The following is a 19706-nucleotide window of genomic DNA, read 5'->3' as shown; positions in this document are numbered from 1 at the left end:
TCTCTTCCCTTTCTAGGCCTCATTTAACTTCCCATTGGAAACAACTGAAGTGAATCTTGTTTTATCATCCCAGTACTATGCCATTGACTACTAGCTCAGTAATTCAGTGGGTTTCCTGATTAAATTTTGTTGTTGGTTGGTTGGTTGTTTGGTTGGGATTTTTTTTCCCCGCATGGAATGCAAACGTGAAGGCAAACGCGCATTTATATGATTTCGAGCAGTTTCGTAGAGCGATGGATGGGCACAGCCACGGCCCCTCCTCGCCGGCCCTCAGGCAAGCGGCGCTCACCGTGCCCGCGGCAGCCGGGCCGCCGCTCCGGCCGGCGGGGCTTTATGCACCCCTGACCGAACGTCCCAGGGTCTCAGGCTCGAACCCTCTGCCCCATGTCCCGGTAAAAATGCGGGTGCACGGAGGGAACCGAGGCCGGGGGGTTGTGAAGGGAGTGAGAGGTCTGAAGCGTGTGAAGGGAGTGAAGGCAATGAGGAGTTTGAGGGCAATGAGAAATGTGAGGGCAGTGAAGAGTGTGAGGGCAGTGAGGGGTGTGAGGGCAATGAACGGAGTGAAAGCAATGAAGAGTGCGAAGGAAATGAGGAGTGTGGGGAGTGTGAGGGGTGTGAGGGGCATGAGGGCAATGAACGGAGTGAAAGCAATGAAGAGTGCGAAGGCAGTGAGGGGTGTGAGGGTAGTGGACGGAGTGAAGGCAATGAAGAGTGTGAGGGCAGTGAGGGGGCTGAGGGCAGTGGACGGAGTGAAGGCAATGAAGAGTGTGAGGGCAGTGGACGGAGTGAAGGCAACGAAGAGTGCGAAGGAAATGAGGAGTGCGAGGGGTGTGAGGGCAGTGAGGGGTGTGAGGGGAGCGGGGCCGCCCCCGCCCCGCCAATGGCGGGCGGCCGCGGCGGGAGGTGTGTGCCGACCTCACTTCCGGGATCTGTCACCGGCCGCTCCCGCCCCGCTCCCGCTCCCGTTCCCTCCCCGCTCCTTCCCCGCTCCCGCTCCTTCCCCGCCGGCAGCCGGGGACGCGGCTCGGCCCGGCGCTGCCCTGCGCAGCCCGTGGCAGCGATGCACGGTACTGCCTCAGGGGCGGCCTCTGCCCGCGCGGTGACCGCGTCCCGGCCGGGGCGCCGGCAGGAGGCGGGAGCGCCCGCCCGGGGTTGGGTGACGCCCCCGGCTCGCTAACGCGGCGGCGGCTTTGCTAATGACCTGTCCTTTCTTCTCCTCCCCTCCCTTGCTATTCGCTATTACTTATCTCTCCGGCCCCGCGGTGTGAAGCCCTCGGCGGAGCGGCGGCAGGAGGAGGTAGCCGGCCCGGGGAGATGCTGTAGCGGCTCCCGCTGCTCGCTCGGAGCGGCGCCCGCCCGCGGCTGCGGGAACGGGGCCGAGGGGCTGCGGGACGGGCAGAGCCGGCCGGGCGCAGGTAAAGAGAAGCCCCGGGGGAGCGGGATTTCAGGGCGCTGGAGGTGGGAACAGAGAAGAGGGTGAAGCCGGGGGCTGTCACACGAGGGGCTGGTTGGCAGCTGTCATGTGTCCTAAATGGAACATCTGGATTGCCCTTAACCTGGAATGAACTCGGGCACCGGGCAGAAAGCGCGTGCTTGGAGGCTGCCGCTGTTGGCTTGGCTCAGTCGGGCGGGTTGTGCTGTTCCCGGGCGGCTGGTCAGAGGAGGGTCCTCTGTCCCGACAGCGAGGAGCGGGTCATCGGGAACGCCTCCGGGGCTTGCTTTTGTGGTTTGCCGCCTTCTTGGTTGTCCCCGTGGGGCTGGATACTTGCTTTTCCAAAAGCATTCCAGAAGTAACAAAGGAAAGGAGTGCGAAAAGGTGTTGCCTTGTATTCATATTAAGATTGGCCCAGTCTCACTCAATGACACGGGAAGCTGTCCTGAGCTCTCTGATGGAAGTAGTATGAGCACAGGATTCGTCACACAGGATTATCTGGAATGATAATGTTTGGCACTTTTGGCATTGGGTGTCTTAGTAGTACTTAGTAGCGCTAATAAAGGTGTTGCATAAGTTTTGTTGTGAAGGAAAATCGTGGTCAAACCCCTTGTATTACAGAACATGCACAGACTTTCTCATTGGCAACTGGCACTGCTCACCTATTAAAATTTGCTTTGCAGGCAGCAAAATGCAGCAGCTGTAAAAACGATTTCCTTTGTAAATCCTGAATCATTGACTTAGCATTGAGGCTGCTACCTGGTCTCGTGCTGGAATTGAGGCACTTGTGGTTCATGTGATGTGGTCACACGTCTGCTAAACCTAAACCAGTATCAAAACTTTTGTTGGCTGGATTGAGCTACTGAGCAGCCATCAACTCGTAGTGACTTTGAGTGGCAACTTTGGGAATTTCAAGTAATACAATGTAGTGTGTTGGAAGGATGAGAGTATGCAGACCTTATCAGAGGTTTGTGGAACTCCCAGACAGCATGCTTGCTGTCTTTTCTCATGTTTGGAAGGAACTCTTAGCATGGTCCAAAAAAACATTCTTATGAAGCCGTTGGTGCCTTATATTGACTGTCATCCTCTACAGTCAGGTGCATGGGGAGTTTTGGCTACCTAGTGGAAACACCTTGTGGGTTTGTCACTTGCTTTTCAGTACTTCTTTGGTGTCCTCATTTTCTGTTAATACTGTAGTCTTCATAAATGGTATAATGAATTTTTATCCATGGAGAGAGGGTTACACTTCAGTTGTGATTTTGTGTTGTTATGCTTTTAATATTTCATGTGCAGAGTGTTATAAAAATATAAGGGACAACAATGTCCTACAGGAGAGTAGGGTGTATGGCCTAAGATACTAATCTTGTTCTAAAAAATGGATTATAATGCTCACTGTTGTCCCAAAGCAGGCAAGGAAACATAACTTTTCTCATTATTTTTTCAGAAGCAGCTTGTACTTCAAAATTGAAAACATCTCTATTCTCGTCCTTACTTTTCCATAGTTTCCTGATGAGATTTGGGTTCTGACTTCTGCTTCTATTGCACATGTCATATTTTTGCAAGGGAGAAAAACAGAGAACACCATACTTATCTTGGAAAATAAATGAAGTTGAATTCATATTTATTAAATGTACAACCATATTTTCTTAATAATTCTGGAATTTAAACTTTTTTTTTAATCCACTTTTTCAAAATGTCTCTGCCTCTCTAATTTGTTTGATATTTTTTGGCTATGTATGCTTTTTTTTTAATATATGTAGGCCTTATAAAGTATATAAAACCAAAATCTCTACTTTTGAGATTTAAATCCTCAAAATAAAGGTCAATTGCAAAGACATCTCATGGGGCTGTGTGTGCACCTCGGGAACTATAACTGTTCTAAAGGTGTCCACAGAAAGACTTTGTGAGAATGCTCTTTAGGAGCAAATAATTTTACTCTATAACAGATAATTAAAATAGCACAGGGCTGTCACTACAGTGTTCTCAGTTGAGTGGTTTTGAATTCTTTCAGTATGAAGGAAAAAGATCCAAATTATATTGGGATATACCAGTTATATTTCCTAGTTAGCTAGATGTCAGTGTGGTCCTGCTGTAAAACTAGGGACATAGTAAAAAATTCAGTCATTTAAAAAATTATCTTAGCCCAAGTGAAATGAAAGCTTTTTTTTTTTTCAGCAGAAGCATAAAGAAATATTTTTCATAAGTTATATTACATCATAGCTATGTAAAATAAGTATTATAAGCCCTGGGAAATTTTATTGGGTTTTTTTTTTTTTTTTAAGAATGTCAGCAGCTTTTTATTGATGAAGAACTGCTTGTTATCACCAATCTGCACATGAAATGGAAGGGGAAGAGATTCTGGAAAACTACTTCTGTTTCAGCCTTGCAAGATGCTGCTTGAAGGGGTAAGTGCATACATGGACTGGGCATAGAATCTCTGTGAAGAGTGATTAATGTATAGTCAAATGACAAGGAAAGAAATCTGAGCATGTAATAGCAAAAAAATAATTGATAAGCAGAAAATAGTAGCAAAATCAGGAGAACAAAGTAAAACTTCCTTATAGTTTGTTATCTAGTGCTGTCTTAGGTGCTAGTGAGTAGAATTCTGAATTCTTAATATTTTAGAAGTAGAGTGCTCAGCACTTCAAAGGACCAGGTCTGTTAAATTAAATATTGAATGATGTTTTATGAAGTAGAAGGCTGAATTTTTCACTGAAGTAGAAAGCCTGGTAAGGTTAGGCTCTTAATCATCACAACCCTCAAAACTAAAATCTTTCCAAGAGTGTGATATTGGACATGTTTTAAAGATACTCAAGTAATATGAGGAGACTGTTGTGTGACCAGATTGCATGTGGCATTGAGATGTTGCCAAATCTGACTCCACTTCCTCATACCACTTCTCATAGTTTCTGCTTATGAAACAATATTTATTTATAAGTGCATTGCATGTGTCTTTAAATATCTAAGAAGTGTAATTTCTGTGTCCAGTGAAGGACTTCTCATGCACAGATTACTATAAATTATAAACCACAACTCACTGGCACTCTAATCCTGACTGAGGCTTGAGTTGTTACGTGACTGCTTTGTGTGCATCTTTGCTAAGCCTTAAAATGTGTGTATGGTGTTAAAATATTTTATACTTTGGAAAGTTGTAAACTACCAAAGAGGCATAGTTTGTTCTGTGGTGCTGTGTTTGTCTAAATTTATTGTTTTAAGTTCAAGTTGGCTCGTGCCTGTGGAACACTAAGAGTGGGAGAGATTGGCAAGCATTTGGCAAATTACCTATCCCTTTCTAAAAATAGATACAGTGATAGTACACTGTCATGGTTTTTTAAATGTGCATAAACTGAGAAAGTATTCACTAAATCTTTCCAAATAGTAAAAGAAACTTGTTCCAAAATGTGTCTGCCTTGAGGAACTCAGAGCAGTGAGCTGAAGTTGTGCTGAGGTAGTACAGCTCTTTGGCCTGTTTCCAGGCAGATGAAATACATGTGAAAGCAAGTTAGTCGAATATTTTCGTATTTCATATTTTTGTATCTCATTACTTTGTTTTCATTTTGTTGAGAAGTACACAGAAGGAAACCAGAGCTTCTGTTTGGGGTGTTTGGTTGAACAAATCCTTACCCATTTTTGGGTGTGTAACATCCTGGAGCTGAGAGAACTTCTCGTGGTGAATGGTTTAGGGTTTGATGTATTATAAATGGAAAAATAAGACTGCAATGACTTAATATTATTTACATTTAACAACAACAAAAAAATCATAAAAGTGGATAATTTGAAACTATTCTACAGCCTGTGATTAAGATCTGGAGGCAGGTCTTACTGTTTTGTTGTATATCCATGTATATAAAAATCATAAAAGTGGATCATTTGAAACTATTCTACAGCCTGTGATTAAGATTTGGAGGCAGGTCTTACTGTTTGTTGTATATCCATGCATCCAGCACTGTTATGCTGAGTAAGTTCTATTACCTGAATATAGGCTGGTATTGCTATTCTTTGTTTTGTTTTGTTACACAAATAAGTGCCACACGCCTGTTTTGTTTTAAAAATTATTTACAGGAAATTATTGATATAACAAATCACAGAACAAACCACTGAACATGAATGTTCAGGAGGTAAGAACAGCTCATGTCTTATTTGCAAAACCTTACTCAAAAGTGAAGACTCGAATTACTGATTGCTAACCTGCTTCAGGAAGAATGGTACAAAGTACCTGACACTGGAGTCATGGGGCAGGCTCCCATTAAACAAAAACCAAACAAAACCAAACCAAACTCTCTGGCATCTTTATTCAACACGTATGGAAAATGTTCCCTGGAGTAGTAAGGCTGAAGAATATAATGTGGAACCAATTGGATCTGCAGGGGAGGAGGAAGGAGAAGGTGGGTGTTGTGTCAGGAGACTGCTTTGGAGCTCTTGTTTATTAGTGCCTGGTGGCATTCTGTCCAACAGAGCAGAGGAATCCTCCAGTACAGCTGTCAATTAATTCCTACACTCTGATGTTAAAATACAATTAATTGCAGCCCGTGGGTCATGGTGAGTGCAGTTTTCAAGTTGGCAGTTTTCAGTGGAAGATTACAAAATAGCTATAAATATGTGTGTGTGTGTGTGTGTATATATATAAAACAAATGAAGTTTATACATTCTTGCCCACCTCAGGGTAAAGGACATGCTGATGCAGTTAAGCAGGCCAGTGTGATCAAATCAAGTAGCAGCTTTGGTACCCATGTGAGTAAGAGACAAGCTTTAGTGGCTGGATAAGTAAGAGACAAGCAGCACAGGGTTACTGCCTCGGAACAAAGCAGCAGTTGTACCTGTTGTTCTGTGCTGGAGATGTACAGATGAAACTGTGCATAAACAGAACAGTATTTTCAAGCAGCTGTCAAATTTTCAGCATAAATGTATGTTCTGGGCATCTGATTTTCAGCATACTGAGCTGCTGTCATTCTAACCAAATTTACAAGGAGTTGCATTTTCTCAAGATTATAAATCCTGTAATAAATCCCTTGGAAATGTAATAGTGATTATCCTCTATGAACACAGAATTGTTCCGTTTGCAGCTATCATTCCTTTTATTTCTCTTTTACATAGCAAGGGGGAGTGTGTGTGTATGGCTGAACACATAAATGCAAAAAAGAAAGGGATGTCCTCTGTCAGTGGCTCCCGACAGCCCTGCAAAGACAGGCTACAGCAAGAAGTGTGGCTACACAGCAGGGCTGGGTCTGATCTAAGTTCCTTCTTTCCCTCTCCCATCCATACTCCTCTATCCATCCTGTTTGCTGCCCTCAGTGGGTCTGTCCATCTCTCTGTAGCTGTCTGTGGCTTTCCTGTGTTACCGATTTAGTGAATGGAATTGTTTCACCGAGGCTGTGTCTGCGCTGGGGAGTAAAACTGGCCAGGGCCTGCTCCCGGGAGCTGGCTCGGAGTGTCGGGATCGCAGGGAGGCAGAGCAGCCTGCAGTGCCCTGGGCTGGGCGCTCTCCTGGGAGCCTGTCAGGCTGCTCCGGGCCAGAGCTGTGTCGGGGAGGCGCCGGGGCAGCTCTGGCCCGGGTCATTCACGGTGCCAGAGGTGGCCAGCGGGATCCGGCAGCGCCAGAGCCAGCGCAGGCACCGAGGAGCAGCGTGGCTGGAAGGACAGAGGGAGAGGGAAGCTGCGGGGCCGGCAGTGCCAGGGAGCTACTGGCATCCTTTTGATGTATGTCACTTAAGCTGACTCCTCTAGATACCCTTAAGGTAACGATATTTTCCAACCAGTAACTCAGCTGTACTTCGGAGAGGGACTGTGTGCTGTGTCCCCATAACTGCTCTTTCAATGTCTGATTCAAGGCAGCTGAAATGCCTCACAAAGTGAAGTAAAACTGGAATATGAAAGTACATATGTGGCTTTTTAAAGAGGTTATCTTTTCCTGGTTGTTTCACTGGACTCATATTCTTCCTCCACCTTTCTGCAGTTCAGATGCTTCCTTGGTTAAAAGGAGTGGGGTGGCAGATGTGCAGCAGCGCTGGTATTGCTGTTAAACTGGGCACAAGATACCCTTCATGTCATAGAGGATGAGCAGGGAAAACATGGCAGGAAAATAATTGCTTATAGTTTGTCACTTTTGATCACACAGGAGTGTGAGGCTTGTGATCTGTATACTGTAGAGAGTGACCTGATTTAGAGCTGTGAAGTCATGTGTCCCAAGTATATCCTCTATCTGACACGTCAGGAGCTTGCAAGTACAAGTACTTGATGTCCATTTGCCAAAAAATGTAGATTAATTGCATTCATGCCTGTTGCCAAGGCTCCTGTCAGTAACACTAACTCGGTGTAAACTTTGTTTTTGTGTGATACATTTATCACAGAGAAAAACTTTTAAAGGTAGGGATGTCTGAATTGTCAGAATAAAACTGAAGGTCTTTTTCTTAACAGAAAAAAGATAAAAACAGAAAACCAAACCAACACCAACAAAAAAAACCCAGCAAGAAAAAGTGAAAGAATTTTGTTTCGCATTCCACTCTGAGTCGTGGCATGACATTAAATTGAAGTTAGTTTATTTTTAGCAGGTTTCATTTGTTTATTTACTTAAACGTAATAGCTGAGCAACAAGAGCCTGTAAAAACATTTCTAATGAATGAGTAAAATTGTAGCACAATAAAGAAGAACTAAACTGCACAACTTCAGGTGCTAGTTACAGAAGACATTGGATTTTTATGTGCAGGTAGAAGAGTATAAAAACTGGCCCATTGGAATTACTCAATTTTCAAAAAGACACTTGCAAGCAGAAGAGCCCTAAATCTGTAATATTTTGTCTGAAGGTCATTATTTTTTAAAGGATATAAATCTCTCTGTTAAGCTGAATTTAATTTATCAAATAAGTCATGTTGTTATGTCTGCACAAGGGAATAAAGTTTATCAGTGAAATAAAACCACTGAAAATACACAGTGGTGGTGTTCTCTGCTAAGAAGGCAAATTCAGGCTTCTTGAATGTCTTCCAGAAACAGATGTAAATTGCACTGTAGCTTTTCAAGCAGTGAATAATCCTGGTCTGTTATGTTTGGTGATGAATCATGCGAGGAGTTGCAGATGGTGAGGCGGGTGCAGCTGTGCAGATGCTGGAGGAGCTGAGATAGGAGACTGGAGGACCAAGGGGGTGAAGGAGGTGATTTGGGGATGGGTTGATATGGGTGATAGAGGAGATGCATAAGAGCTGAAAGAATATTAAGAATATTGAAAAGGACTGTAACCTGAGATTTGGGATAGGGAGTGAGCTGGTGACTGAAAAGAGGTATTCTTGAGGAAGAAGCATATTTTTTGTTGTTATTGATCTTGAAAGCAAAAATTGCAGTATCAGGTACTAAAGCAACTGGTCTTTTGTCCTGAGCTAAAACAATAAGGAGCCCAAGCTAGAAGTTTGAACTATAAATGGAAAGAGAAAACTAAGAGACTTAATGTCTCTTTTAAAGGAATACTGGTCTTAAGTAGGAGAGCTTTTGTAGGAAAAGGTACAAAGTTGTGGGCTTTTTTAATTTCTATTTTTCTGAGCAGGACATGTGTGAAATGAAATCAGTGTGGCAAAATTTGGGAGTTTGTCAGATGGAGAAGTTGTATCTGTCTAAGTCAAAATCCAGTCAAAATTTAGTCCCTCTAAAAATGGGAGGTTGCAAGGCCTTATCATTAAATGGCAGGTAAGACTCAAATGTAACTTTTCAGTCTTAAATCAATATGCTAAACACGACTTTCAAACTTTTGCATGAAGTAATTTTAATTTATCTTTTTCTTTTTTCCTTCTCCTTTTAGATTGACGGTTTTGTTCCAAAACAATAGCTCTTTATTCAGGAAGAATGTTGCCATTAAGATGTCTGCAAGAATTAGGGGGTAGTGCAGGCAAATGTCCAGATCAGTCTTGGAAGAGAGTTTTGCTCCAAAACTGAGAGCAATTTTCAGGATTGTTTTCTCACATCTTCTGGTCTAGTTACCTGTCAGGTATATGCAGGATATACCTGGGGTCAGGTCTGCTGTCCTGTGACCCCAGCCAAGTAATTCTGAACCTGCAAATCTTCTCAAAGTAGAGAGAGCAGTGATGGCTGCAAAGGCGTTAAAGTTCTGTCATTTTCATGGAAGTTGGTGGGAAGAGGAAAGGAAAACACATTATTGGCCCTGCTGAGGAAGTGATGCAATATGAATTCAGCAACTGTGTGTTCTCTTTGGCCTCTCAGTTTCCTGCCAGCACAGGAGGACAAGCGAGCTCAGGCTGAAGCGGCCACAGTGTGTTTGTGATGCTTTGGGGGTGCCATGGGGGCAGGGGGCAATAGTAAACACCTGTGTGAATGGTAGTTCTTAAATCTGGGTACTGCCTCAATGCTCCCAAACTTTTATTGTGCTATTTAAAATCACAAAACCATATGCAGCTGCAAAAATTTCATTGCCAGTCAACAAACTCAAAATTAATCGGTATCTGTCAAATATGATGTGTGGCCTTGAATGAGGTTGCGTGCAGCTGGAGTATTTATGTCATAGGAACAATCCTTTGCTCTTCTACTGAAGAATAAGCAAGGTTGAAATAATGCAAGAAGGTTAAATATGCTCAGAAAAAAAAGATTATGTCATTATTTCTTATCCTTCTTTTATGACATTTCAGCTAAAGACAAGTATTTTTATTTATAACACAGCATGGATTCTAATTTCTAAAGAGTTTGTTACTGCTATATGTTATGTTATAATATATATATATATGATATATATATTATGACAAATACTAAAGAATATGTTATTCTCAAGAATATATACTACTTGCTATCACACATAGAGATCTGCAGATAAAAAAACAAAGGAATTCCTATATCCTGTTTTCTAAGAACACATTCGAAGTTATCTGTACTTACACATCAACCTTAAATATTGTTGAAATACCATCAGTTTCAGAAAGTGAATGCAAGTGATTTTTTGACTTTAAGTCAGTGGCAATTGGCTTTTTCTTTTCATAAATATAGTATGTCTGAATTTTCACCTTTGCAAGGTAGAGTTACTAGACAGTTATGCTTGCAAAAGTCATGATGTTTTCCTTGACAAAGCAGTCATGTATGTTATGTTTTTGTGGGTTTATTTGGTTTTGGGTGTTTTTATCAAGCATGTGAGCAAGTAAATCTTCTGAGTGGGAGTTTTATGTAGCAGCACCATCAATATGCCAAAAATTTTGCTTTGCACTGCATCTGTGTGTATTAGATTATAATTTTAATTGACAATTTCAGTTGCACAGATGTCTTTAATTTGTTACCTTATGAAGTTTATTTTTACCATGTGTAGTGAAAATGTATTCTGCAGGAGACTTAGCAAGGGGCTTACATTTTATTTACTTCAGGAATTGATTATATTGGAGATAATCATTTAGGCACCACTCTAAAATGCAATTTCTATTTGCCTGTTGCCCTCTGATGTCTGTGTCCTTCAACACATGAGGTCTCTGGAATATCAGGGTATAGTTAGAAAATTGTTGAGCACGCGCTTTTCATAACCTGAGATGCAGTAATCACATGTATAAGGAAACAATTGCAGCATTCCAGTTTGGTCCTAAGGATCTGGTTCCCAGTGAGCAGCATGTTGGGGCAAATGCATGGGCTGTTTGTAAGTGCTGTACATGTTGTAATCAACTTCACCACTCAAACTTACTGTTACCTATTAATTTTAGAAAAAAAAAAAAACACCTGAGAATGGCTTAGGACATCTAATCTAAGCCTGCAGTTCATAAGATGCAGTTTTTGTGGGATTCTTGCTTTGTTTCTTTTTCTTAATTCTCTTAATTCCAGCCATACCATGCAACCAGATTTAGCCTCAATCTGAGCTCTGATCTCTGAAATTAAGGTGTCCCTAACTGTTAATCAATTCAAAACCCTGGCTTATGTAATTAGCTCATCAGATATTTATATAGTATTGCAAAACTTAGAAAAACCTGGCAACTTCCAAGTAAATGGGCAAGGAGTTTTTGGGACACACCAAATAAATGGGTAAGGAGTTTTTGGGACACATGAGGAAAGTAAAATAACTTTAAGTTCATCAACGGGGTAATAAAAATAAAGCAAATACTCAGATGACAAATTTGTGCGAACGTGACCTTGGCTCTTGGATCAAATAGCAAATATATGTGTGTGGTGTTTGAATGTGACCTCCCCTTGGTTCAAATATCAATCATAAATCAAACCCCAGCTTTTGATGTACATGCAGCAGGAGCAGCCTCTTAGATGATGCACCACATCTCCATTTCTCAGCAGTTGTGGTCTCCACATGTCAGTGTTCAGCACACACAACCCAGCATGTGTGTCACTGTGTTCTGTCAGCTTCGTGGCCTGCCAGGTGTTGTCACACGGGCTTTAGAATCTGTAGAACTTTGAAGCACAAACTGTTGTGGTTAGCACATGTAATCTTTTGAATCTTCCTCAAGCATGGAATAATTTGACTGGAATGTGGCAGTGACTTGAAGAGAAACTGACATTGAAATGGATTGGATAAAGAGCAAAACCTGGGGATTCATTTGGGAGAGGAAAGGAAAAGGGGGAGCATGTTGCAAGTGCAAAGCTGTAAATGTAACAGCGGAGAGGGATTTTCATTAGAAGTTCTGGTGAGCTGTGGGCAGTGTTGGTGGAACTGTACTGAAACTGAGAGACAGCACGTGGCACAGACTATAACATAGAGGTGACTAAGATGATGCCATGGCTTAGTTTCTTGCAGAAAATAAATTCTTAATGTCCTTTTGCATCTCTTGTTAATAAAATATACTTTCTTCAGTGGTTGTGCCTCAAAATACTGGATATTATGAACTGCAATATGAATATTTGCTTTAAGTGCATTAACAACTAATGTAATAAACTGAATAATCTTCCCTCATACTGCTTTACAGGCTGATTTTTTTTGAAACCATATTAACCATCAAGTAGTATCTTGATTCTATAGATTAGGCTGATGGTTTGATTATAAAAATGGAAAGAGATACCATTACAAATTGAGAAGTTTTCAGGTCTTCCACATACCTGGACTATAAAAGTTGAAGCAAGACAAGACTTTTTTAACACAAAATTTTTCACTTGAGTCTTTGGCAGTGCCTGCTTGGGCTTGGTACTGTCTAAATTTCAGACTGAATTATAATGTAGTTAAAAAATACAAAAACCTAGGAACTCAAAATATGCAAAGCAACCAACCAAAAAAAATCCCCAAAGCCCCACAAACAAACAAAAACCCCAAAGCAACAAAGACCCCTCCAAAAACACTACTTGAAGAAAACAGTAAATTGAAGGAAAACATTACAGGTTTTTCAATAACCCTGAGTATAGTAATATATAGTTTGTTAATTTGTATTACTCTTGACTTATTCTGAAGTCCTGAGTAGACAGCTTTTTTAAGGATTCAGCAGACACAGATTTAAAAGAGATTTGAAAGCTTTACTTTGACATACAGCTATTTCTGACTTCAGTTTCAGTTCAGCATTCACTAGACAGAAAAGTCAAGTCTTCCTATTCCCAGTTACAGAAACCTCCAAAGCATTTACTTTTTGGATGTGAGAGCTCACATTTAGAGGACAAAAAAAACAAACCAAACAACCAAAAAAATCTCAGTCATGCTGGCATTCTATGCAGACTTGAACCTCTTTGAGCTTGAAGGCAGTTCAAACAACACCTCAATCTCCACTCTTTACAACACGGGATTTTCCTTTTATCAGAAGGGCCTTGATGCAAATTTGATTAATGCCATGTTTGATACATCCATTTATGTGGAAGAAAGCAAGCATGATTGCAGATAGGTGTAAACTTGAGGTGATAGACCTGTAAGTCTTGTCTTTGGAGCCTGGAGGCAAAGGTTGCGAAACCTTCCTGTCCTGCTGCTGATGAAACCAAATCTGGCTCCTGCTGCCAAGGGGATTGCAGGGGCTCCTTTAAACACAGGCTTCGAATCTCACTGCGGTCTTTCCTTACGTCTGCAGCTGAGCTGTCTGATGCAGGCTGACTGGTCTCATGGTGTGGATGAAATGTGGTGAAATCTATTTTCTTGTCTCATGTGAAGTCAGTGTAAATATGAAGTGTTCTGAACAGAGTTCCTAGTTACCAGGATCTTGAGGGGCTTGTTGAATTCAAAATTCTCCTTTAGAAAGCCACTTTGTGCTAGGATGATGCTTTATTCTTTACAAGCAGCTGAAGTCTTTCTTTGAGCTAGATTCTACTCTCAGCTTGAGTTTCCAGCATTTGAACTTTAATTTCAGTTTGGTTATTTATTTATTGGAGCATGTTGTGTCACCTCAGAGTAAATGCCTGGATCTTCAGGCATTACTGGATTTCAGTGGCAATTTTACTGCTGGAAGGTGAGTATCTATGGGATGTGCACATAGCAGCCTGCATGACAGTTCCATAGCCCTGCCAAAAGATGGTAATACCCCTTAATCTAATAGATGCTGTCTGATGTGTAAAGCAGTTTTCACCTCCCACAGGAGACCAAAGAGGCATTGGCTTCTTCACCTCAGGCAGTGCAAGTGCCTGGTCTGCAGACCCAGCCTATCCACACAGTCACTGCATTCTGCAGAGGAGATTCAGGCTGCACATGCAGTTATATTTTGGCCATGCAGTACGTGTATCCCTCTTCCCAGCTGCTTATTTCTACTCTCTCCATTGAGCCAGCACTAATATTTGTAAGGCTTTGCAGTGAACTGCATCAGGGAGGTGGTTGGATTGAGAAGTACCATGTTTTCAGTGTGTAATCATGGCCTCGAAGATCAGTCATGGCTCTGGAAATTCCATTGAGCTCCATTCACCCCAAACATGTTAAGTGAGCTGTTTGACGTTAGGTGAGATAAATTGCCTCTCTTATTTCTGTTTGCTGAAAATTAATTTCCTCTTTGTAGTTTTTTCTCCATTAGTAACTGCATCTGTTGTGTAAAAGTGAGAGAATATGATATTTGAAAGAAATAGTTTCATTATCTCCTGAATAATTTTGTTGCTGCCCTGTTATTAGTTACTTCTTAAACAGTAATCTTGGCAAAACAAACTTTTAAAACTATTTAGTGCATAATAAATATGTTATATAAGTGAAAAAGCATTGGGGGAAATAGTGGATATATAGTCTTGGAAGTCTAGAAAGCAGCTGAATTGTTTAAAGCAGGAAAGTCAGTCACATTGAAAAGGAGGGTTGAATGGTCCTGTTCAGAGACACTGATCTGTAACATACACTAGCCAATGTAATTTAAAATCCAGTGGGACAGAAAATCCTGGGTCCAAAGAAACACAGCTTCCTAGCTCAGTAAGTTCTCCTTAAGTTTGGCTGAGCAATATAAACCAAAGGAAAAAAAAAAATTAAAAAAAAAAAATTTCCATTTTGTTTTTGTCATTTTGTCTGGGCTTAACCCCAGGAGGCAACCAAGCCCCACTTGCTCACTCACCTGCCATGGGGCTGGGGAAAGAATTCAAATCAAGGTTGCATAGAATTTTTCCTTATGTGACTTTTAAGATCCTAACTTTACAACTTTGCTGTCATTTTTCAAAATTAGAGTATGTGAATTTTGATTTCTTTTAAAGGCAAGGATACCTATAAGTTGTGTATGGTATCTTGGAGTACAGCTGAGTAAAGGGAAGAAAGATGGCATTTTTCTGGGTGAGTTTTTGGAGAGGGGGTGTGCAAGTGCCAGTCTTGATGAAGGGGTAGCTTATGAAATTTTTTCATCACATGCATAGAAAATGTTCTGTGACTTATTAATACTTTTTAAAATAAAAAATAATACAAGTATGTAAAGTTACAAACTATGAAAACTGAATCAATTGTCACATGATAAATTAGCAAATATGCATCCTTTGCCAGGTGGAAGTCTGGGTGTCACACTGTAGGTACCAAATCCTGTTTTCCATTCTTTTTTGTGTTGAATCAGGATTTTGGAAATATTCTACAGCTTACATATTCAAGGCTCTTCCTATCCAGGGAAGTTTTCTAAAAATACCTATTGCAATCACGAGTTTACGTGTGCTGTTTTCAGCCCCAGGATTCTCAAAATGACCTAGAGGTAATGCCTGTTTCAACTTTAACCCTGGTATTTGCAAGCAAGCCCTTTACACGATCAATTTGTTTATGCAGTAAGATCAGACTTTGTTACTGCTTCCCAGAGACCTTTGCATCTCAGAGACCTGTTTCCTTACAGAGATTGTCCCTGGTGTGGCAAGTATTAAATGGGGAAGGGCTGGAGGTTTAGTATCCCTCCATCCCTTGCCAAAAATGAAGTGAGTAACTGATAGCTGCATGTTGAGGTGTTTTTCTTTAATAATCTGACTGATTTCTTTGGGACTGATTTCAAGTTTATAGGTAAGTTACTCAGTGGGTATTCACAGTGAGGTGGTGGGGAAAGAATTCTTGTGAAAATAGACATATTTCAGAGATAACAGGATGTGAGAGAGTAAAATCTGTTTGACCTTAAAACCATAATTACATTAAATGGTGTCCTTATTCTTCTATGTTCTAGTCTCTTTTTTTCAGTTTGTGTGTGTTGGTACTTGGGGATAAGAAAGGGGTTATGGAGACTAAAGTATTGTATGGGAAACTGAGAAAATCCTCTGCCAGTGTCTTTGTGGCACAGAATTTTTGTAAATACTTAGAAGACACAGATCTTTGAGTGGAATCATCATGCTGCATCTACTACAGCTACTGTTGTAACATGTACAGGGCTTTTTGTAAAGCAAAATTCTCTCTGTGAATATTAAATGAGCTTCATACTCATTACCCTTTTAAATTTAGGAGCTTTTTTTCATTCAAGCAAGGATCAATGTGAATATTATGCCAGTGAAAGCACATGCATGTGTAAACATGCACGGAACACAAGAGAAGCCAGAAGGCAGCTTACTGCTTAAATACTAGGAATATTACTTATAGATTTTCTGTGCTTATAAAAAAAAAATAATTGTCAGTATTGTGAATATTAGTATGAGTCTTCAGAAATTATGTTGTTGCCATGCTTGCTTAAGTACCAGTTAATCATTGACAAGAGCGCTAATGATTAAGCAGCTGTAATTTAATTGTAGTGTTTGAAAGTACAAAAGGGTATGTAATTTAATAGTTAAAACAAGAAGCACTCCATTTATGTTTCACTAGCTATTGGGTTGTTTTTACAGAAATTTAGCTGAAAAGGCTGCTGAATTTTACATATTGATTGTAAACGTGGAAAGGTATGGTGTGGTTTGGGCGATACCAGGCAGCTGTTGCCATTTTCAGAGGTCAGCTCTCAAGCCTTTCCTTTCCTGACAGATAATGCCTATTTTGGTTGAGGATAGACTTTAATATTCACTTTATCTTTTAAAAATATGTGTGCTTGATGAAGAAGTGGTACTTGGAGAGATGTATATGTGATTCAGCAGGGAACAGTGGGTACAAGAAGCTCAGTGCCTACTGGAACCTCCCCATCTATCCTGGGGCTGAGTGTCTGCAGAGGAATACAGTCCTTCTGCACTGGGAACAACTGGTTTAGTCCAGGAGAGCTTCATGGAGAGCACACTGGAGGAGCAGTGCCAATCATATGCTCTGCCATTCCTCTCTTCTTTTTGCTAATGGCTCCTTAGGGAGACAAATTTGGTAGTCTCCTTTGGGCTGCTGGAGGTTTCTCTATACTTTTCCCCCACCACCAAATAGATATATCACAGAGATAGGAATTTAACTTTATTTTCACAAATTCCATACAAGGGATTTCTCTTTTCTGGGTCTGAGTATGTACTGGTTATGTCAGGGGCGTGAGTAGATAACTAAGAGCAAACAGCACAGTTAGTTCCAGGTGTTACTGGGCTTATCCCTGCTGTGTGTCCAGCTCTCACCCACCAGCACAGTGGGTACAGTAAACTCCCTGTTGTCTGTAACTGGAAATCATGGATAAATTCCCATACTTACTCTCCTACATATTCCTGCTTGCTGCACTCTGTGACATCGAAATTATTTTCCTTTTCTGGTTAAAACTATCCTGTTTCAGATAAATTGGGCAAATAGATCTGTACTAATGGTATTTGTAGAATGAGATGGCAACTTAGTGACAGCATCACCTTTATTTTTCCTGCTCAAGAAGAGTCAGTAGAATATTGATGTTTGTTATAAGTTTTGGTGGGAAGTGCATAATTCCTTCTGTAGAAACACTTTTCTCAGCAATGGAGAGAAAACAACCATCTACAGATTGACCGTGTCATAGCTTTCATTCATCTTGAAGCCTTTTGGGCAATTTTCCCCACCCTGTGCTCTTGATGATTCATGTTGCATAAAGCTTCCAGAGCAATAGAATGTTGTATAATATTTCACTTTTGGATTAGAAATCCTGTATTCAGTGTGCTGCAACTGGTTCAAAATTTTTTTTTTTAATATCTGATTTTTTTTTGTTATTCTTTCACCAGTATAAAGAAGTTTAAGTGACTGCTCTACTTGATCAAAATGGTGGACACTGAAAATCAGCTCTATCCCCTTACTCCCTTGGAGGAGGAGGATATAGACAGCCCTTTGTCTGGAGAGTTCCTGCAAGATATGGAGAACATTCAAGACCTGTCCCAGTCTCTAGGTGATGATAGTTCTGGAGCTTTAAGTTTAACAGAATTCCAGTCACTGGGAAATGGTCCAGGATCTGATGGATCAGTTATAACAGGTAAGAGTTTGGTTTAACATAAAACTTTCTTTTATAAATAGAATGGTAGAAATTAATAACTACTTTAATGCAATAATTATTGTTTATGATGACGTGACACTAGAAATATATAAGCTCATTATGGCATGGTCTTAAAATACTTGAGGCTTAAGTTAATATATTAGACAAATGTTACTGAAGAATGACTGTAATGTGGAGTTACATAGTCTTTAGTCAGAGGCTTTGGGAGATCAGAATGGGAATCATTGCAGTGCTGTGGGACACTGGAGTTCTCAATAAAGTTTTCCTGTTGGATCTGGGTGTTTGCAAGTCTTTTAGCAGGAGAGGCATTTGAAGTAGTCTACTGTTAACCTTTTGGTTGGTTTGCATTATGCTTTATTTTGGGGGGTTCTTCCTTTAGATCAATTCCCAGCTTGTGATCCCTATTTCACCTTGGAATAATAGAACTGAGGCCGTTGAAATGAACAGTGTGGGTTTGAAGGGAATGGGGAGAGCTGCCTTCTGGCACTATGGATGAAGGAATGTTTCTAGAACTGTGATTTTGTTCCCTTTTGGTTGCAGATCTTCTCATGACAGAGATGCTTTGTACAGGAAAAGTTATGATGTGCTTTATGTGTGTGTGTACTTGTTTATAACGTGGTCCTTCAGAGGCAGGAGGCCTTACAATTATTTGAGTGTAGGTGTGTACAAGGCCTACAATAATTTAGATTGGCTTCTACTGTCACCTTCTCATGAAGTATTCAGTGCTCACTGCAAAATGTTCTGGTTTTGCAGCCAGAGAACATGCAAAATGTAAACTTGCAAGGTTCAAATTCCATAAGGCAAGTAAAATGAAATAGCTTTTAAAAAATCCTGGGGTTTAGGCTGTTCTTGATGACTCTGATGCCTGTGGGCTTGGCAGCACTGGCAATGGAGACTCTGAGTTCCGTGCCAAGGTTTTTTTTCCAACATAATACTTGCTGACCTACATTCATGAGTGTTTCTTAATCTGTCTGTTAAAATAACACACCCATTAATTTGCTGAAGTCTTGTGGTGCAAGTTGCAAGATGGAAGATAAAAGAAATTCTGGCCTCAGAAAATATTTTCCTCAAACAAGGTGGAAATATTAATTGAAATAATTAAGGTTGGAACGTGTTAGTTTTGTAATGTGTTCATCTGCTGGTGGCACGTCTGGCAAGTTTATTTCATTGTACAATTCAGAAAGGCTTTGCCCATTAGAAGAAAAACACAAAATATCTGAGCCAGGCTGTTTTAGAATCAGGCATTTATGTTACCTTCCTTTTAACATCTGTTCAGCCTTTCTGCTGATGTGCAGGACTCATCCATATGCTTTTCAGCCCTGAGTTTAGATTCTCATTTAAAATTATGAGTAGCTTTTCAAAGGTCAGGGGTCCTTATGTGTATCTGAAGTGTATCTCCGTGAGGTAAGAATGTCTCTTGTGGTGCTGCTACGAGAGATGCCCTGCTCATCCCTGCAGCACAAGAGATGGAAGATGCAAAGCCAAGATGAGTTGTTCACAACCTTTCTGCAAAGAGCAGTGGTGTGGTGTGTATTTATTGGGTCCATTATCACCCAAAAAGTTCTTGTTGCCAGAGTCATTTCAGTAAGGCCTTTTCCTTCTTGACATCCCATGTCACATCAGAATTAGCAAGGTAC

At 40.9% G+C, this 19706-nt stretch overlaps 1 protein-coding gene across 5 annotated transcripts in view; it reads left to right on the top strand.

Moving 5' to 3' along the window:
* The first annotated feature begins 928 nt into the window (after nt 1-928).
* Nucleotides 929-19706, top strand: part of PPARA (peroxisome proliferator activated receptor alpha) — a 33606-nt gene continuing 14828 nt past the window's right edge. Inside the window, exons 1-4 of one of the 5 annotated variants that reach the window (XM_041398893.1) lie at nt 929-1067; nt 1271-1415; nt 3715-3837; nt 17804-18048. In XM_041398893.1, coding sequence (XP_041254827.1) covers nt 17841-18048 — 208 coding nt within the window. In that variant the 5' untranslated portion in view covers nt 929-1067; nt 1271-1415; nt 3715-3837; nt 17804-17840. Of the gene's footprint in view, nt 1416-3714; nt 3838-4525; nt 4545-8963; nt 9104-15590; nt 15744-17803; nt 18049-19706 lie in introns of those variants that run through there. The other 4 variants (XM_041398894.1, XM_041398891.1, XM_041398895.1 and 1 more) reach the window with 4 other exon arrangements.

Source organism: Onychostruthus taczanowskii, unplaced genomic scaffold, assembly GCF_017590055.1.
Source record: "Onychostruthus taczanowskii isolate IOZ18803 unplaced genomic scaffold, ASM1759005v1 scaffold15, whole genome shotgun sequence".
In the NCBI taxonomy this organism is placed as follows: domain Eukaryota; kingdom Metazoa; phylum Chordata; class Aves; order Passeriformes; family Passeridae; genus Onychostruthus; species Onychostruthus taczanowskii.
The sequence above is the reverse complement of the archived record's forward strand: the minus strand, read 5'-3'. Positions and strand labels throughout refer to the sequence as shown.